The 17,500-nt window shown below is 38.8% G+C and overlaps 1 protein-coding gene across 3 annotated transcripts in view; it reads left to right on the top strand.

Moving 5' to 3' along the window:
• LOC135218388 (axin interactor, dorsalization-associated protein-like) overlaps positions 1-17,500 on the top strand; it is a 379,405-nt gene that overhangs the window by 108,286 nt on the left and 253,619 nt on the right. The window contains exon 1 of one of the 3 annotated variants that reach the window (XM_064254679.1): positions 10,190-12,214. The exons of the other annotated variants lie outside the window; for them this stretch is intronic. Within the exon in view, the coding sequence (XP_064110749.1) occupies positions 11,412-12,214 (803 nt within the window). The 5' untranslated portion in view covers positions 10,190-11,411. Of the gene's footprint in view, positions 1-10,189; positions 12,215-17,500 lie in introns of those variants that run through there. 3 annotated transcript variants of the gene reach the window in all.

The following is a 17,500-nucleotide window of genomic DNA, read 5'->3' as shown; positions in this document are numbered from 1 at the left end:
AACATCTTTAAACAAAAGCGGAAACAACATTTAGCTTGATCAAATATGCACAAAGAACATCTTTAAACAAAAGCGGAAACAACATTTAGCTTGATTAAATATACACAAAAAGCACCTTTAAACAAAAGTAGAAACATTTAGCTTGGTCAAAAATATACACAGTCCTGTTGCTGTCTTTTAGGACGAAGAAGAAGACGCAAAAATGGAAACGAGAAAAAAGAAAGAAAGAAAGAGAAAAAACATACAAACCATAAGGTAATGGAGCTCTCCTCAAGTACAGGAGGTTCATTCTTACCTAAGCTCTCGTCACGTGATCCCCTGAGCCAGGTAAACCTATATCCTGTGATGGAGGAGAGATTTTTATGTTTTACTGTACGGGAGAGAGAGAGAGAGAGAGAGAGAGAGAGAGAGAGAGAGAGAGAGAGAGAATGATCTTACAGTCGTAAACTACATGTGAGTATATCTTTTTAAAAGAAATGAGAGAGAGAGAGATGATTATCGTACAGTCTTAATCAATTTCTTAATACGAAGATTTTTCAAATTAAATAGAGGAAAACGTCGAGAGAGAGAGAGAGAGAGAGAGAGAGAGAGAGAGAGAGAGAGAGAGAGAGAGAGAGAGAGAGATCTTACAGTCTTTATTTACATTTGAATACAATATTTTCCCTGACAGAAATAGCGTTGAACGTCGAGAGAGAGAGAGAGAGAGCGAGAGAGAGATCTTACAGTCATGATCTACATGTGAAGACAACATTTTTCTTAATAGAAATAGAGGAGAACGTAGAGAGAGAGAGAGAGAGAGAGAGAGAGAGAGAGAGAGAGAGAGAGAGAGAGGGTGGTAGGGATAACGATCGTACAGTTTCAGTCTACTTGTGAATACAAATTCTTTAATTAAAAGAAACAGAGGAAAGGTTTCAAAGCTTTGTCGTAGCAATTGTAGTAAGCAACGCCTACGGAATCCCATATCAAGAGGTATCTGGCAGCTTTCCAAAGTAGGCCTTTGGCCATAATACTTTTTATAGTTTTAATTTTTTGTTCTGTTGCCGTTAATGCTTCTGATAAGAGTTCCCAACTCTCTCATCACCCCCCCCCCCCCTTCCTCCTCCCACCAAGCTGCCCTGCTTTCACATGGAGGGTAGCTAACAAACAAAAGTAAAACCTTTATTTTAGGGAAGGCACGTCAGTTGTAATTACAGACACAGCTGGAATTTTGGTGTGTTATATCACAAGGGTGCGTGATTTGATAATGCTAACAATGGTTCTATGAAAATGGTAGCTGTGGTTTTCCTGGCGGTGCATAGAGGCAGTATATATATATATATATATATATATATATATATATATATATATGTGTGTGTGTGTGTGTGTGTGTGTGTGTGTGTGTAAAAGGTAGCTGTGATTTTCCTGGTGGTGTACAAGCAGAAAATAAAGGTTTATATGTATATATATATATATATATATATATATATATATATATATATATATATATATATATATATATATATATATAATCACAAAATCCACGTTAGAATGTCACACATCACCTTCTACTTACCTTACAAGTGTGGTTACTCTCTGAACGTGCTGTATGCTAGGATAAGGACAGTAATCTGTAACCCAACTTAATGACCGAAGTTTTTTTTTTTCTCCTCCTTTTTCCTTCTGAGTCCTGTCTTAATCTCCCATCATCCTTCTATCCTATCCTCTTTCCCATATCCATCCAATCGTTATATATCACGAAAGGCCCCGATTTGTCTAAAATCAGGCAAAACTAAAAGTTAGAAATTTTTTTCAGATTTTTTTTCTTTTTCCCTTCCCAATCCTACCGTTCTATCCTCCTTCTATCCTTCTGCCCTTCTCTCTTTCATCCAAACATTAAAAAGCACGAAAGGGCCATTAGTCTAAAATCATGCAAGAAAAAAAAGTACTTTCGATCTCACAATTTAAGTTTATGACAGTTTTTTTTTCCTTGTCCTTTTCTTTCCAAATCCTTCCGTTATACTCTTCACCATCCTTCTATCCTATCCTTCCTCCCATCCCCATCCATTATCTAAATGTAACGAAAGGCCCATTTGCCAAAAAAAAAAAAAAAAAAAAAAAAGTTTCGTTCTTACAACTTCTGAAGTTCACGTTCAGTATTTCCTGGTCAGACAGACCTTTTAGAACTTTATTCTTTGAACTTTTTGAGACGTCCATCTTTGTACACCTTCTTTGTGAAGCTTGGGAATATGGTCCCGTGTTGATTCAGAGGTTCCAGGAATTCCCGGTGATTCAGGGATTCCCGGAATTCCCGAATCAATTTATCCACGCAGGGTCCCTTTGACAAAAGGATAGGCAGCTGGAAGGATGAAAGGATGTAGGGGGGAAAGGAAAGAGAGAGGGACTGGAAAAAGGATAGGCAGCTGGAAGGATGAGAGGATGTGGGAGAAAGGAAAAGAGAGAATAGAGAGGCTTGGAAAAAGGATAGGCAGCTAGAAGGATGAGAGGATGTGGGGGAAAGGAAAAAGAGAGGATAGAGATGACTGGAAAAAGTATAGGCAGCTGGAAGCCTGGGGGATGGGGGAGGAATGAAAAATGGACTGGGGGATGGGGGAGGGAAGGAAAATGAGAGGATAGAGAGGACTGGTAAAAAGGATAGGCACCTGGAAGGATGACAGGATGTGGAGGAAAGGAAAAAAGAGAGGATAGATATTACTTGAAGAGGAGGGGCTGGAGAAGATTGGAAAAGGGTTAAGGAATAGGTATACATGTGTGTGTATGTATGTATGTATGTATGTATGTATGTATTCCTTTGGAAAAGTGAGAAAATACATTGTTTTTGTGGCCTTACAGGAGAAAGTTGCATCTTTCCTCATGTGTGTATATATACATGTATAATGTGTATTTTGTATATATATATATATATGTATATATATATATATATATATATATATATATATATATATATATATATATATAAAAGAAACATATTCCCACTGACAGCTTTATTTACAGAGGCATATCCCGACATCTCTACTACCTCTTGGGTTCACCTCAAGAGCCTTTGTTTATTCCGGCTATCCACTCGGCCGCTGGTCGTCTGTTGTATATTTATTCACACAGTACACAAAAATGACGATAGACTTTTAGCTTCTCTGGTATGATTGTCTGTCTATATATATGTATCACCTTTTCGTGCTTTTAGGCTTTTATTTGACTTGTGCGCGAAGTTGTTCGATCTGTAATGATGATGGAAGGTACTGAGTCATGTAAAGTGTCTGTCATACAAATGAGAAATATTTTATGTATTATAATGTATATCTATATAAATATCTATATATATAATTATTATATATATTAATATATTATTATAATATATCTATTGATATATATATATTTACGTATATGATACGCAAAGAAGTGCTATTTATTACGATAAATTAAAGGTTGCCGAGTGACGTCAAGTCTGCCTGTCCACTCACAATAAATAGTTTACATGAAAAATGTTTTCCATAATGCACTGGGAGTTATGGTCCTTTTAAAATTTGCTTACGTGGCTCATATTGCTCTTTGTGTTCGTCCATGCGAGATTCTATTTAAACACGGACGCAATATGAATTTCGAGGAGAGAGAGAGAGAGATTCGTCATTTTTATCATTTCAGCTGAGGTTGTCAGAGATGTGTTCATCCTTTTTGAGCCTTTAAATTTAAAAAAATATTTTCTGCCCTATGAGAGAGAGAGAGAGAGAGAGAGAGAGAGAGAGAGAGAGAGAGAGAGATTAACTTTTATAAACAAATACTGTTGTAAAAGTTCTTAGTCATCGTTTTTGTGCATCGAAATTTTTTAATATGAATAAATCTCTGCTCCTGCTGAGAGAGAGAGAGAGAGAGAGAAGAGAGAGAGATTTATTCACATTTCTAAACAAATGCGTTTGTAAAAATTGTCTTTCTACTTTTTTGAACCTTGAAATTATTAAGATAAAAAAAATCTTTGGCCTAAATAAGATGATTTTCGCAACGCACAATCTGCCTCTATATAGACATCATGAAATTTTAGAGGCTATGTTGCTAAATCGAATCCACTTGATTGTTATTAGAATTTGATGCGATCTATGAAAATTCGGCTATAAAATCATCCATTTGGGTGGGGGACTTTCAGCTACTCAGCGCTTTAGATAGGGAAAAGAGGATGTTGGGTTGGGGGTGTTGTTGAGGGGTGATTGGACAGCAAGATTGAAGAAAGGAAGTGGGATGGGAGAAAAGTCAATAGCTATAAAGTTGTGATAAACAACCTTTGATAATGCTTACAGTGCACCGCGTCTAGTGCACTGACGGCGCTACCCACCTACGGGGACGAGAAGGGTATGGGAAAAAGAAATTCTTCTTTGGTTCGTATAGAATACAGACTCTGCAAAAAATAAAAATAAACCGGTTTGTAAAGCTTTTTCCTAAAATGAAGCGTTTTCCAAAGTCTTTTCATAAATAAAGCGTTTTCTAAAGTCTTTTTATTAAAATAAAAAGTTTTCTAAAGTTTGTCATAGAATAAAGCGTTTTCTAAAGTCTTTCCTAAAATAAAGCCTTTTCTAAAGTCTTTTTCTAAAATATGCGTTTCCTAAGGTCTTTTCCTGAAATAAACCGTTTTCTAAAGTTTTCATAAAATAAAGCGTTTTCTAAAATCTTTTCGTAAAATAAAGCTTTTTCTAAAATCTTTTCCGTATGGTCGCTATTCATAAGAATTTGTAATAAGTTCTTATCGAAAACTAATTTTTTAGGGTAATGTTGCAAAAGGTTCCATTGAAAGTTCATTGATAAAGGCGACTTGGTGAATGAAAAGTAGCTATGGGTAAAAACGCGTATATGCAAATGTAAGGAACAATGAATGAAACTGAAAGTATAAGTGATTTTAAGCGGGTAAATGTAGCGATATTGAACCTAAGAGTGAAATTTAAGTTATAAATAACATTTGAGAAGGGAGAGCATCGCCATTTTAGAGATAAGGGGACTTTCCAACAGAATTGACTTTATGAACTAAAGAAAAATAATGACGAGAGAGAGAGAGAAAGAGAGACAGAGACAGAGAGAGATCCTCGCGTCAGGAAAATGTGTAAATGTGAGCTAGATTCCCTGACTCGGCCTCACCCTCTCCCCTACCCCCTTCCCCTTCACACACAAAAAAAAAAATAAAAAAGAAACTTGCGGCTACTTTTACTCCTCGCCTTTCGTGACCACTGCTCCCATCGGGGAGCTGTTGTTTCAATACTCTTGAAATATTTATACTCTGATTTACATACCGGACGAGGTCAGTCACTCACACATACACGCACGCATGTAGTCTCTCCTCTCTCTCTCTCTCTCTCTCTCTCTCTCTCTCTCTCTCTCTCTCCGTTTTTAGATAGTTAAAAATGCACACACAATTGTTGTAAAAATTATTGTATGTACTTATTCTCTCTCTCTCTCTCTCTCTCTCTCTCTCTCTCTCTCTCTCTCTCACAGGTTACTTTTAGAACACAAGTATTTTTTCAGTATTTGTATGCTCTCTCTCTCTCTCTCTCTCTCTCTCTCTCTCTCTCTCATATATACATATATATATATATATATATATATATATATATATATATACACACACATATATATATATATATATTACATCTAAAATGTATGTCATTTTTAACTGACTTTATACAAATGCAAACTCACTATATTTACCAGGTGTTTTAACCTCTTGGGCAGCTTTAGATTCTATTTTAAGATGTTTACGGGTTAATATTGTTGTTATGATTATCTCCAAGTCTCATAATCACCATGAGTCACTGTTATGGTCATCATCATGATAGCGACGTGCTTTTGTTTGGGTACAGATTCTTCCATGTGTAGAAACAGGGAGAGATTTCAATAGACACTTTGTTTTACACAGAGGAGGTTGTTTGGTGTACCTTACCCTGTCAAAATTTAACATTAAGAATGAAGAGAGAGAGAGAGAGAGAGAGAGAGAGAGAGAGAGAGAGAGAGAGAGAGAGAGAGAGAGGATTCCATGAGTTCGGTGCTAGTAATCCCCAAACCTTAAGTCTTGAAAAGCATGGCATAAAAAACCTTAGAAGTGGATTCTTTTTTTTATCTCTAAACAAAATTTCACCAAAAAAGAAGGTATTTTTAAAAGTTATTTTATCTATTGCACTTTACGTAATCGTTTAGCCTCGCAAGCGACCATTTCTTCGGTGTCAAGTGTACTTTCGAGTTCCCTCTAATCCCATATATTGTCTTTTTCATCTCGTATGAAAGGGATGCGTCAATTTCAACATTATGTTATTCTTGTATGGTGGCATTATCATCTGTCGATTGGCCATTAACTATTCACTTCCTTTATCACTGCTTAAGGCTTCGACGCTCGTTCCAAGGTCCTTTTGCTGAGTTTCGCTGTTTTAACTTTCTTCGCTACCTCTACCTATTTCCGTATCTTTAATGGGATTCCTAGCTTCTACCTATTATCTCTAATGAGATTCCTAAGCTTCTACCTATTATCTCTACTGAGATTCCTAAACATCTACCTTTTCCCGTATCTCTAATGGGATTCCTAAACATCTACCTATTTCCGTATCTCTAATGGGTTCCTAAACATCTACCTATTTCCGTATCTCTAATGGGATTCCTAAACATCTACCTATTTCCGTATCTCTAATGGGATTCCTAAACATCTACCTATTTCCGTATCTCTAATGGGATTCCTAAACATCTACCTATTTCCGTATCTCTAATGGGATTCCTGTCTTGCTTCCTTGTCTTTATCTGTCTTCGGTGACTGTCGTGGAATTCTCTCTAATTTGGTGCCCCAAGGATTATGCGTGGGAGTTGTTAACAGAGGAGTTGTTAACTCGAGTGTTAACCAGTTTCTTTCGCACTTCTAATCAATCATTTCAGTGATGTGAATTCTTTGCTCCTCTATCTCTTGTTTTATTGATTCAGTTATTCCGCGCCTCTTCATGAGGCTTTTTGGTCATCTTGGCTTTGGGGGGGGGGCATCCCTAGGGCGATGGTGGTTGTGGGGGGGGGGGATTTATTTGTGGCTTAGGGAGGGACTCCTGGATAAGGATCTGGCACCTTCGCCAGTCGTGGTCCCCATACCACTGGGGGAAAAGTATTCTTCTTCGGAAAACGCTGAATTTCTTCTAGAAAATGCTCATTGTAGAAAATGCTGACTTTCTTTCAAAAAACATCGATTTTCCTTTTAGAAAACACCGACTTTCTTCTAGAAAACGCTGACTTTCTTTCAGAAAACATCGATTTTCTTTTAGAAAACACCGACTTTCTTCTAGACAACGCCGACTTTCTTTCAGAAAACATCATTTTTCTTTTTAGAAAACACAGACTTTCTTCTAGAAAACGCTGACTTTCTTCAAGAAAAAGCTGACTTTCTTCTAGAAAATGCTGACTCTTCAAGTAAACGCTGACTTTTTGTTTTGTATTTTTAGAAAACGCGAGTTTCTTTTGGAAAACGCTCACTTTCTTTTAAAGAACGCCGACTTTCTTCAAGAAACGCAGACTTTCTTTTAGGAAAAGCAGACGTTCTTTAAGAAAACGCTGACTTTCTTTTAGAAAATGATGACTTCTAAAAAAACCTGACTTTCGTTTAGAAAACACTGACTTCCTTTTAGAAAACGCTGACTTTCCTCTAACAAACCCGCGGACTTTCTTTCCATCCTAACCAAATGAAATTGGCTGAAACAGAACGTTCGTTGTGGGAAAAAATAAATCTGGACCTTTTCTTGTTTTTCTGGTAAATATATTAGCTGCTGGAGGGGGGCAAAAGAAAATATACAAAAATATACAAATTTTTTTATAAGCTCCCCAACCAGAGAGGGCGTTGCGGCCACCAATTTATTTTCGTCTACTTCGCCTGCAGAAAAAGTTATTTATTTCGTAGTTTCGTTATTTATTGAAAGTTTTTTTTTTTATTTCGTCATTTCCTTATTTATCAACTCCTCGGGTTATTCATTGATTTTCTTGTCACTTCCTTCTGTTCTCAATATTTTTTATACTGTTGACACTTTATTTGTATGGTTCTGCCAGCGTGATTTCCTGTCTTTTTGTCTATTGCGTATATTTTTATTATTGGGTATTCGTTGCTGTTAGATAACTTTTTTAAACTATTTTACGCTCAATAATAATTTTTTCAAATTCACTTCATTTATCACCATTTTTATGGATTTTCAAAAAGCATATGTTATCTTTGAAAATCGCGTGATTTCCTGTCTCTTTTTCTATTGCGTATAATTTTTTTTATTGGGTATTCGTTGCTGTTACTTTTTTAAAACCATTTTACGCTCCTTAATGATTTTAAAAAACTCACTTCATTCATCACCATTTTTATGGATTTTCAAAAAGCAGATGTTATCTTTGAAAGTCGCTCTCAAATGTCCTTCATTGTTTTTCGCATGAATATTCCCCAGTGATTCATCCTTTTGCTGACGTAACTCATAATGGGTATGAAGGACTATGAATTCGTCCCTGTTTAGACGAACTGGCGTATCTCATTTTTTTTATTTATTTTTTTTTTTATGTTTTGAGTTTTTCCAGTCACAGTGTCTCGGCTTTTGATACTGTAACATATCGAAATTTCCATTAAAGACGGAGTTAATCAGTACCTCTGAATAACGGCAACATTTTTAAAGTCTAGAACGATTAAAAAAAAAAAAAAAAAAAAAACTTACACCAGGTCGTCAAACTAAGGACGCTATAAAAAGGAATATGAAGGATTTCGAAAAAAAAAAAAAAAAAAAAAATGGAACACCTAACCTTCATTGCCCTATGGACATCATCCTCCCACCCCCTCCACTATTCCCTCACCCCCTTCCACCATTCCCCCACCCCCCACCAACCCCGCCCTCCTCCCACCAACCCCGAAGAAAATCTTTTGACTTACCGCTTATTTGGTGCAAGCGTTCCCTGGACAAACTTTTCTTCTTCAGATCCTCATTACTTAATCATTCTCTCTTCTCTACTATCTCTATCTCTCTCCAGCGTTTTCCTTAAAATTTCTCTTCCTTTTATACCTTCATTGGCGTTGAGATGATTTCGTCGATTCTTCTCATACTCTATAACTCTCCTCTCTCTTCTCTGCTCTCTCTCCTTATTTTGGCTATGTGAATTTGTTCCTTATATGGCGTTGCAGATGGATTTCGTTCGATTCTCTTCCTCTCTCTCTACTCTCTCTGATTCTTCTATCTCTCTCTCTCTACTCCTGCTCTCTCTCGCTCTCTCTCCCTAATTGGGCTATGGTGGGACTTTGTTCTTCATTTTGGCGTTGAGATGGATTTCGTTCGATTCCTTCTTCTCTCTCTCTCTCTCTTCTCTCTTTTCCTCCTCTCTTCTCTCTCTCTCTATCTCTCTCTCTCTCTCTCCCTTATTTGGGCTATGGGTGACTTTGTTCTCGGCGTAGATAGTTTTCGTATTCATATGAGCAAATGAGTCCAGGTGGAAAAAAACTCGTAAGACTCGTTTCCTCAACAACTCAAAAAAAAAAAAATAAATAAATAAAAATAAAAAAAGGACGGGCTAAGAATAGAAGACGTCGTGAGGCGAATTGCGTCATAATTGATGTTTAACTGCGATGAATAAACAAGCAGGTGAGCGAACGGCTTAGGTATTTATCGAACCATTGAGCAAAACGAAGGTTGCTCTCGAGCTGTAGTAGGTTCCTGTCGCGTGGGAGCTTCCAACCCCCCACTTTTCTTTTTTTTTTTTTTTTTTTTTTTTTTTTTGTTTTTTTTTTTTTTTTTTTTTGCATGCATGCAAAGGCAGGCTTGCTCGTTCAGGCTGTTTCCCCTCCTTATGAATCTTCCGTAAATTTCCAGTGATTTCTCGCCGTTTCATTAAAGCTCCTCTCTGATTCCTGGCGGCTGAAAAGCAGTGAGTCCCGGGGAATATAAACAGCGGGAGGGAAGACACAGGTGTAAACTGAGTTATCAGATATTGTGGGAGCATTTCCAGCGGCATGCGAGCAAAGGGGAGGGGAAATTTCCCAAAATTCCTCGTTCCAGGTCAGACGAGAGAGAGAGAGAGAGAGAGAGAGAGAGAGAGGTGGAGAAACGGAGGAGGAGGTGGAGGAGGAGGAAGCGGAGGAGGAGGAGGAGGAGGAGGAGGAGGAGGAGGAAGAGGTGGAGGGAGGCCGAACCGGTCACCACCAACACGAGACACCCCAGTCACTCTCCACCAGTGTACCTGGCTGGAGTGACGTTACTCTCTCTCTCTTCTCTTCCAGCGCTGCTCTACCTCCATTCCAGTCACCCGTGGAGCGAGCAGCTCGTCGCACCGACCACAGCTTTTATCCATCCGGCCCGATTTCCAGCGCGTTTTAGCTTTCCTCTGGGTTAAAGTCACCCGTTCACTAACGCGTTCCTCTTTCGTTGTCGTTGGAGTGTCGAGGATACGTTACTTTCGCTCATTCATACCCACGTCGGTGAAGTTATGTAGTTGCTACCTGCTGTAGCTTCCTTTATCCCCCTTTTCCGGGATTTTATCTTCGCCCATTAATTGCGACAGATGTCCTCCTCCTCCTCCTCCGTGGCCTGAATCGTGCCCCCACCCCCTCCCCCCCTCCCTTAAATATTCGCGAGGAATCCAGTTATAGTCGAAAGAGTGATCGTGACTGGAAGGAGAAAAGCTGGAACAGAACGACAAGTGGAAACTGTTTGTTAAGTTGTGGAGTGCATGGAATTCTTGCGAGAGCGGTCTGGAATTCCAAGAGCTGGATTTGTAAACAGGAGATTCCAGTGATTGGTTTAGGAATAGGAGTGACTTCATCGTGAGTGCCGTTTGTGATATCTGTGACCTTGTTGTAACAAACTAAAAAAAAAGATAATAGAAGAAACGAAAGGAGAAAAACATTCCCGAATTGATACAATGCCCAAGTGAGCTGTAATGCAATACGCCACCTGTGGAAGAACCGTGATAGAGGAATTCTGATAACCACTTCCTCTGCAAGGAACAAATACCTGCTCAGTGCATAATTCCATGAAGATGAATATGGAATGAGTGAACATTTATTTTACATTTTATTTTGGTTTTTATAGTGAATATTTTACAAGTGTAACGGAGACATGACCAAATGACAAAGGGGCATACCAATGACAACTGACCTGACAGTTCTGGAAACGAATTATTTCTAGTTGCAAACGACGAGCACCGTACGTACCCACAGGAGCCGCAGCAGCCTCCGGAGGGAGGAGGTCCCCCTTTTAATCTGCAGGTGGCGCCTTGGAAGAACACCTTGGTCGACGCACGTGGCATCATTCCTCCTCCCCCTTTCTCGGCTCCCGGTACGGGGCCCTGCGTGGCCCTGATCTGAATTCCTCGAGGTGGGCGGTGGCACGGGCGGCAGCAGCAACAGCCATGGCGGGTGCGGCCCTGTGGCGCGGGTGTGGGCATGGGCGTGGGATAGGATGAGGCGGAGGGGCTTCCAGGAAGTGGCATTATCTCTCACCGAGCCAGGCTCCGTTTTGCACGACGACGGCGGAACCCGACATCGCATGCAACATCCTCTGTCGTCGACGTCCGCCTTTTACCCCACGCCAGTCGAAACCGAAGGGGCGACAGCCTTCGCCTTCAGCAGAAACCCAGCTCCTGGCCACAGGCCTCTGCGTCAGGATCAGACGCAGCTGCAGCAACTTCCTCCCGAAGAGCAGCAACAGCAACTCCATCCGTTGCAAGATCACTTCCCTCCTCCCCCTCCCCCTCACAGAGCACAGCTGACGAGACAGCTGTCGAGGCTCAGCGCCACTTCGTCCTCCCAGGTGACCCCAACCATTCCCCGCCAGCATCCCAAACACCACCCGCTCTCTCTCTCTCGTTCGGCGTCGGTCTCCATCCTGTATGATTCCGAGACGGATTCGGCCGACTACGAATCAGCACCGGTGGTGGTGGACAAGCCCGGGCCCCCCCGCCAGGCCGCCCTCCCCTCCACCTCCTCCGTCACGCGGATCGTCACCTCCGTGAAGAGGAAGGCCAAGAACGTTCGCCGCACCGTTGTGGCCATCAGCAGGTCCGCCCTCTCGTCGGGGCGCTCCTCGAGTGAAAGCTCCTCCTCCGCCGTCCAGAAACCCACACAAAGCCGTCCGCAGCGCCCAGCCGATATGGAGGATATAGGAGTCGAGCGGAGAATCGAAGCGTGGCAGTCCGCCCTGAAGGCGGCTGTCGACCAGGATATGCACGGTCAGATGGATGACGCCCTCGAGGCATATGACAGGTAAGACGATTCCTGTGGCTGGCTTAAATCGCCGACAGTCGTCAACTTCGTAGGCGTAGTGTGAGTCGGAAGCCTTTGGTTATCTGTGTGATTCACGTGCAAAAGAATGCCAGGTTATTTTCTTTGGTACGTAAATGGAATACTCAGAGTTGGCCACACCTGTTGATACAAAAATAAACAAAATAAAACCATATTACAACATACTATAAGTTAGACAAGCGTTTTGATGTTGAGAAGGGAGAGTAAGTTAAACGTGGGTTGTATGGACCGTAGACGTTTGTTTACACCACATGTGCAGTTTCATACATTGATATTCACATTCTGCATGGCTCAAAAATAGGTATCACTATAGAATTAGCTTCTGTAATGATACCTTTATTACCGCCAGATAAAAAAATAAAAACGGTTAAACAGCTTAAAATCCTTTGTGGATATCAGACAGAATATTCAATGTTAATATTTGCATAAGGAGAAGCTAAGGAGAGCTAAATAGTTAAATTCTTTCCTCCCCTACTTTAGTGAATATGACATTTGCCAAACGTTTTCTATACGAGTCTGCTTATGTGGAATTTGTTCATGATTCAACGTTATAGTTTGACACGGAAATGGAAAAACCACAGTTGTGACATAAGCACACACGTGGAGATATATATATATATATCTATATATAGATATATATGTGTGTGTGTGTGTGTGTGTGTGTGTGTGTGTGTATGTATGTATGTATTTATGTATGTATGTATGTCTGTATGTATGTATGTATGTATACTAAAAAGAGCCCATAAAAACGTCAAAATATAGAAAGAGGGGGTCCTTTTATTAGAAGGAGTTCTGTTGTAACAAAACATTTTTACCAGTCATGTATGTATGTTTGTATATACATATGTGTGTAAAGAAGTAAGTTATAGCCTGTATAGACAATGAAGAAACCAAATTAACAACAATATTAAAAGAGAATAATGCCAATGAAAATTAATAGGCAGCCTTAAAATTCACGCAAAATTAGTATGCCTGATTTGATCTTTAGCTCAAACTGAAACTATAAGTATTTTATCCGATTTATACTTACATTATTGTGCATGTACATTATTATGCATGCACATCCGAATAGTATTTGCATAGAAATATGATCACATTAAAAAAAAATATATTTTTTATCCCTCTTCATTATAGGCGTGGTTTAAAGAATATTCATCTGAATTTTCCCTTTATGGAAATAAAAACAACTTAAGGGCTACATATAGGCATGTGCCCTTTCGAAAGGGAAAATATAAAAATGATAGTTTGAAATGACCTTAATATTCCCACTGTTTGGTCGTATTCTTAACTTAATTAATACCATTTTCTTCCACAGAATGCCAGAACTTTTTACCTTTGCCTCTTTCTCATTTGTAAGCATTATTTAAGGTTTCTTGCAACGTCCCTTTCATTCCTTTTATTTTAGCTCCGTTCATGTTCTCTTTTTTCCATCTTTCTTTCCACCCTCTCCTAACAATTGTTTCGTAGGGAAAGTGCTTTGAGGATTTCCTCTCCTGTTACACCTTTCAAAACTCCTTGATTGGTTTCCGTTTTACTGCTGAATGACTTCGTAGGTGCCAGCGCTTGATTTTTGGCCTAGATTTTATATCCCAGTTCCCTTCTCATCTGTAGTTAGACGTTGCTAAACGTTCATTTTCTCGTAAAAGTCATTAGCAATTCTCTCAGTCGGGGTCCCGTCGCACGCCTGCCCGATATAATCGGTAATATTAAGGCGAATCATCATTACACTCGCCTCCATCACCTTCACGTTTACAGAAGGAACCAGTTATTGCGGAACGTTGATCTCGGTCGCATTTTTCCCCGAGATGTAACCCAGTACTGGGACCTTCCCCTGAAGAAAGCGGGACGCCATATCTTAAAAATTAACCATAGAATCATCTTGAAAATAATCTCTTTTATTCCCCACACCTAAATTACAGTCTAGTTACTAATGTAGTTACGTTTCCCACACCTAAATTATTATCTAGTTACTAATCTCATTATGCTTCCCACACTTAAATTGCTGTCTAGTTACTAATCTAACCTACCCTAACCCAACTTAACCTAGGGGCATGGCTAAAAAATTAAACCTGGGACTGGTGCAATAGCAGGCTACATCTCAGGAACTTTTTACCCCCATTCAGAATGACCTCTCCTATAATAACCAGGTTAAGCACCGGGAATAAAGTTCACCGCAATTCGAGTTCGAAGTTTGGCAGTCTTCCAGACCGCGTCATTTCGTTCCCATTAAGTAGAAGTGATGGTATCTTCGCCGCGAACACTGGTCCTTAACGTTTGTGCTTTTACGGTGGTACCTTCATTTCGCCAGAGATATGGAAGATCTGTTTCGTAAAATAGCGAATTTAGCGAATTATGTCAAATTCTTAGTTGGGAAGTGTGGCAGAAGGTTTTTTTTTTTTTTTTTTTTTTTACCGGTTTTCGTTCTGTTTTTGTGTGATGTAAAAAAATCAGTTCGCGAAAACAAACGTCGCGTCGCTGAGAGAGAGAGAGAGAGGAGGTATAATGTATGTATGTATATATATATATATTATATATATAGGTATATATATATATATATATATCTATATATATATATATATATATATAATATTATATATGTGTGTGTGTGTGTGTGTGTGTGTGTGTGTGTGTGTGTAAGTGAATCACGAAAACTTGGAAACTGATGAATCTATAAATAAATACAAAAACCACGAAGACTAGTGAACCGAAGGAGTACTATTTGTGCATGTATTTATATCTTCATTCATGCATGCATGCATGCATGTATACTCTTGCATTTCTAAATCTGATTTTACTATATACATTATACAAATAACATCCAAGGAAGTTATTGAAGGCCATCACGACTACAACGCTATGGGGTATGAATTATCATCATTAAATTTCGGAAAATAATAATCATACCTTCGCCGTGCACCGAACTCATCTTGGCAACTTTTTCCCTGCAAATTTTTGTTGCATCTTGCAACGAGGGGAAGTCTTCAAAGGCGATGGAGTGGAATTCTTTTCGTGGGATTTACAAAAGTGATGGTGCCGGGAAAGACGAGCTTACATAATCAGGTTTCAAATTAAGTTTCAATTTCATCATGTCCACGTAATATAGTTTCCCAAGGGTGTCGTGAAGATACTCCAGGGTGAAATGTTTCGGTAAAATAATGAAAATAGGCCATATAACGTATATTTCCGTTCGTATAAATAAAAAGAGGCCATATAACGTATATTTCCTTTCGCATGGAATAAAATTAGACCATATAACGTATATTTCCATTCGCATGAAATAAAAACAGGCCATATAATGTATATTTCCTTTCGCATGAAATGGAAACAGGCCATGTAACGTATATTTCCATTCGCATGAAATGAAAACAGGCCATATAACGTATATTTCCGTTCCCATGAAATGGAAACAGGCCATATAACGTATATTTCCTTTCCCATGAAATAAAAACAGGCCATACAACGTATATTTCCATTCGCATGAAATGGAAACAGGCCATACGACCATTCCAAATCGCCATGATGAAACGGCCATAATACCGTGAAAACCCATCGTCCATCGATAAAACAGCATATTTAACGTAAATAGCATTTACACCGCATAAATAACGTTATATTTCCATTCGCAGAAATGGAAACATGCAAAAATTATTAACGTAATATTTCCTTCGCCATGAATAAAAACAAGCCATATAACGCATATTTCCTTTCCCAGGAAATAAAAATAGACCATATGACGTATATTTCCGATCGTATGAAATTTTAAAAACCAGGCCATTAAGAGCGTATGTTTCAAATTCCGCATGAAATGAAAAACAGGCCATGATAGCGTAATCTTTCCATTCGCATCGAAATAAAAACAGGCCATAATAGACGTATATTTCCATTTCCCGCATGAAAACTAAAAAAACAGGCCATATGAAATGTCTATTTCCTTTCCATGAAATCAAAACAGGCCCAAAATTACGTTTATATTTCCGATCGCATGAAATAAAAACAGGCCATTATAAAGGCGATATATTTCATTCTTCGCATGAAAAAAAATAAAAACAGGCCATCAATAGCGTATAATTTCCAATCGCATGAAACTAAAAACGGGCCATATAAGCGTATATTTCCACTTTCCCCGCTGAAATAAAAAAAACAGGCCATATAACGTATATTTCCGATCGCATGAAATAAAAACAGGCCATATAGCGTATATTTCATTTCGCATGAAATAAAAACAGGCCATATGACGTATATTTCCGATCGCATGAAATAAAAACAGGCCATATAGCGTATATTTCATTTCGCATGAAATAAAAACAGGCCATATAACGTATATTTCGCAATCCATTGAACATAAAAACGGGCATATAGCGTATATTTCAATTTCGCATGAAATAAAAACAGGCCATTAAGAAAAAAAAAAACGTATAAATTTCCGATCCGCACGAAATCATAACCAGCCATAATAAAAAGGCGTATATTTCCAATATTCCGGCCATGAAATTAAAAACAGTCATATGACGTATATTTCGATCGCAGGAAATACAAGGCCATATAGCTAATTTATTTCATTTCGCATGATACCGGCGTAAAGGTGGACGTATAAAATTTCCGATCGCATGAAATAAAAACAGGCCATATAGCGTATATTTCATTTCGCATGAAATAAAAACAGGCCATATAACGTATATTTCCATTCGCATGAAATTTGCATATCCATTGAGTTGAAAACCACAATCATGTATAGGATGCTGTATTTTTTCAGAATACAAAATGGTCAACAACAGGTTTTTAACCTGCTTGTATTTAGGAAAAATACAGTATCCTATACATGATTATGGCTTTTAACTTATTATATAATTTCCGGTTACGGCATAGTGATATTCCATAGATGTATATCTTATTATAATTATATGTTGTTGCTCTTAAACTTACGTTCGTAAGTTTATTAATATATAATATAATAGAAGATTGTTTTCTTTCCAGTATGAAGGTTTTATCACTTGGATAAAATGAAGATAAATAACAACCCCATAGAAGAGCTGTTACCGCCAATGTATCTCACGTGGTGCACTGTAGGCATTCATTACTCAAGGTTTTTCGCAGCGTTATTTCGGCCCCTGAACGCCCCCAGTTTTTTTTATCCTCTTACTTTATCCCCGTTCCCACTTCGTTTCTTCCATTCTGCTGTCCAACCACTCTAACTTCCTTTTACCGTACCTCCGTTCATGTTCTCTTTCTTCCTTCTTACTTCCGACC

Source organism: Macrobrachium nipponense, chromosome 9, assembly GCF_015104395.2.
Source record: "Macrobrachium nipponense isolate FS-2020 chromosome 9, ASM1510439v2, whole genome shotgun sequence".
NCBI classification, from domain to species: domain Eukaryota; kingdom Metazoa; phylum Arthropoda; class Malacostraca; order Decapoda; family Palaemonidae; genus Macrobrachium; species Macrobrachium nipponense.
The sequence above is the reverse complement of the archived record's forward strand: the minus strand, read 5'-3'. Positions and strand labels throughout refer to the sequence as shown.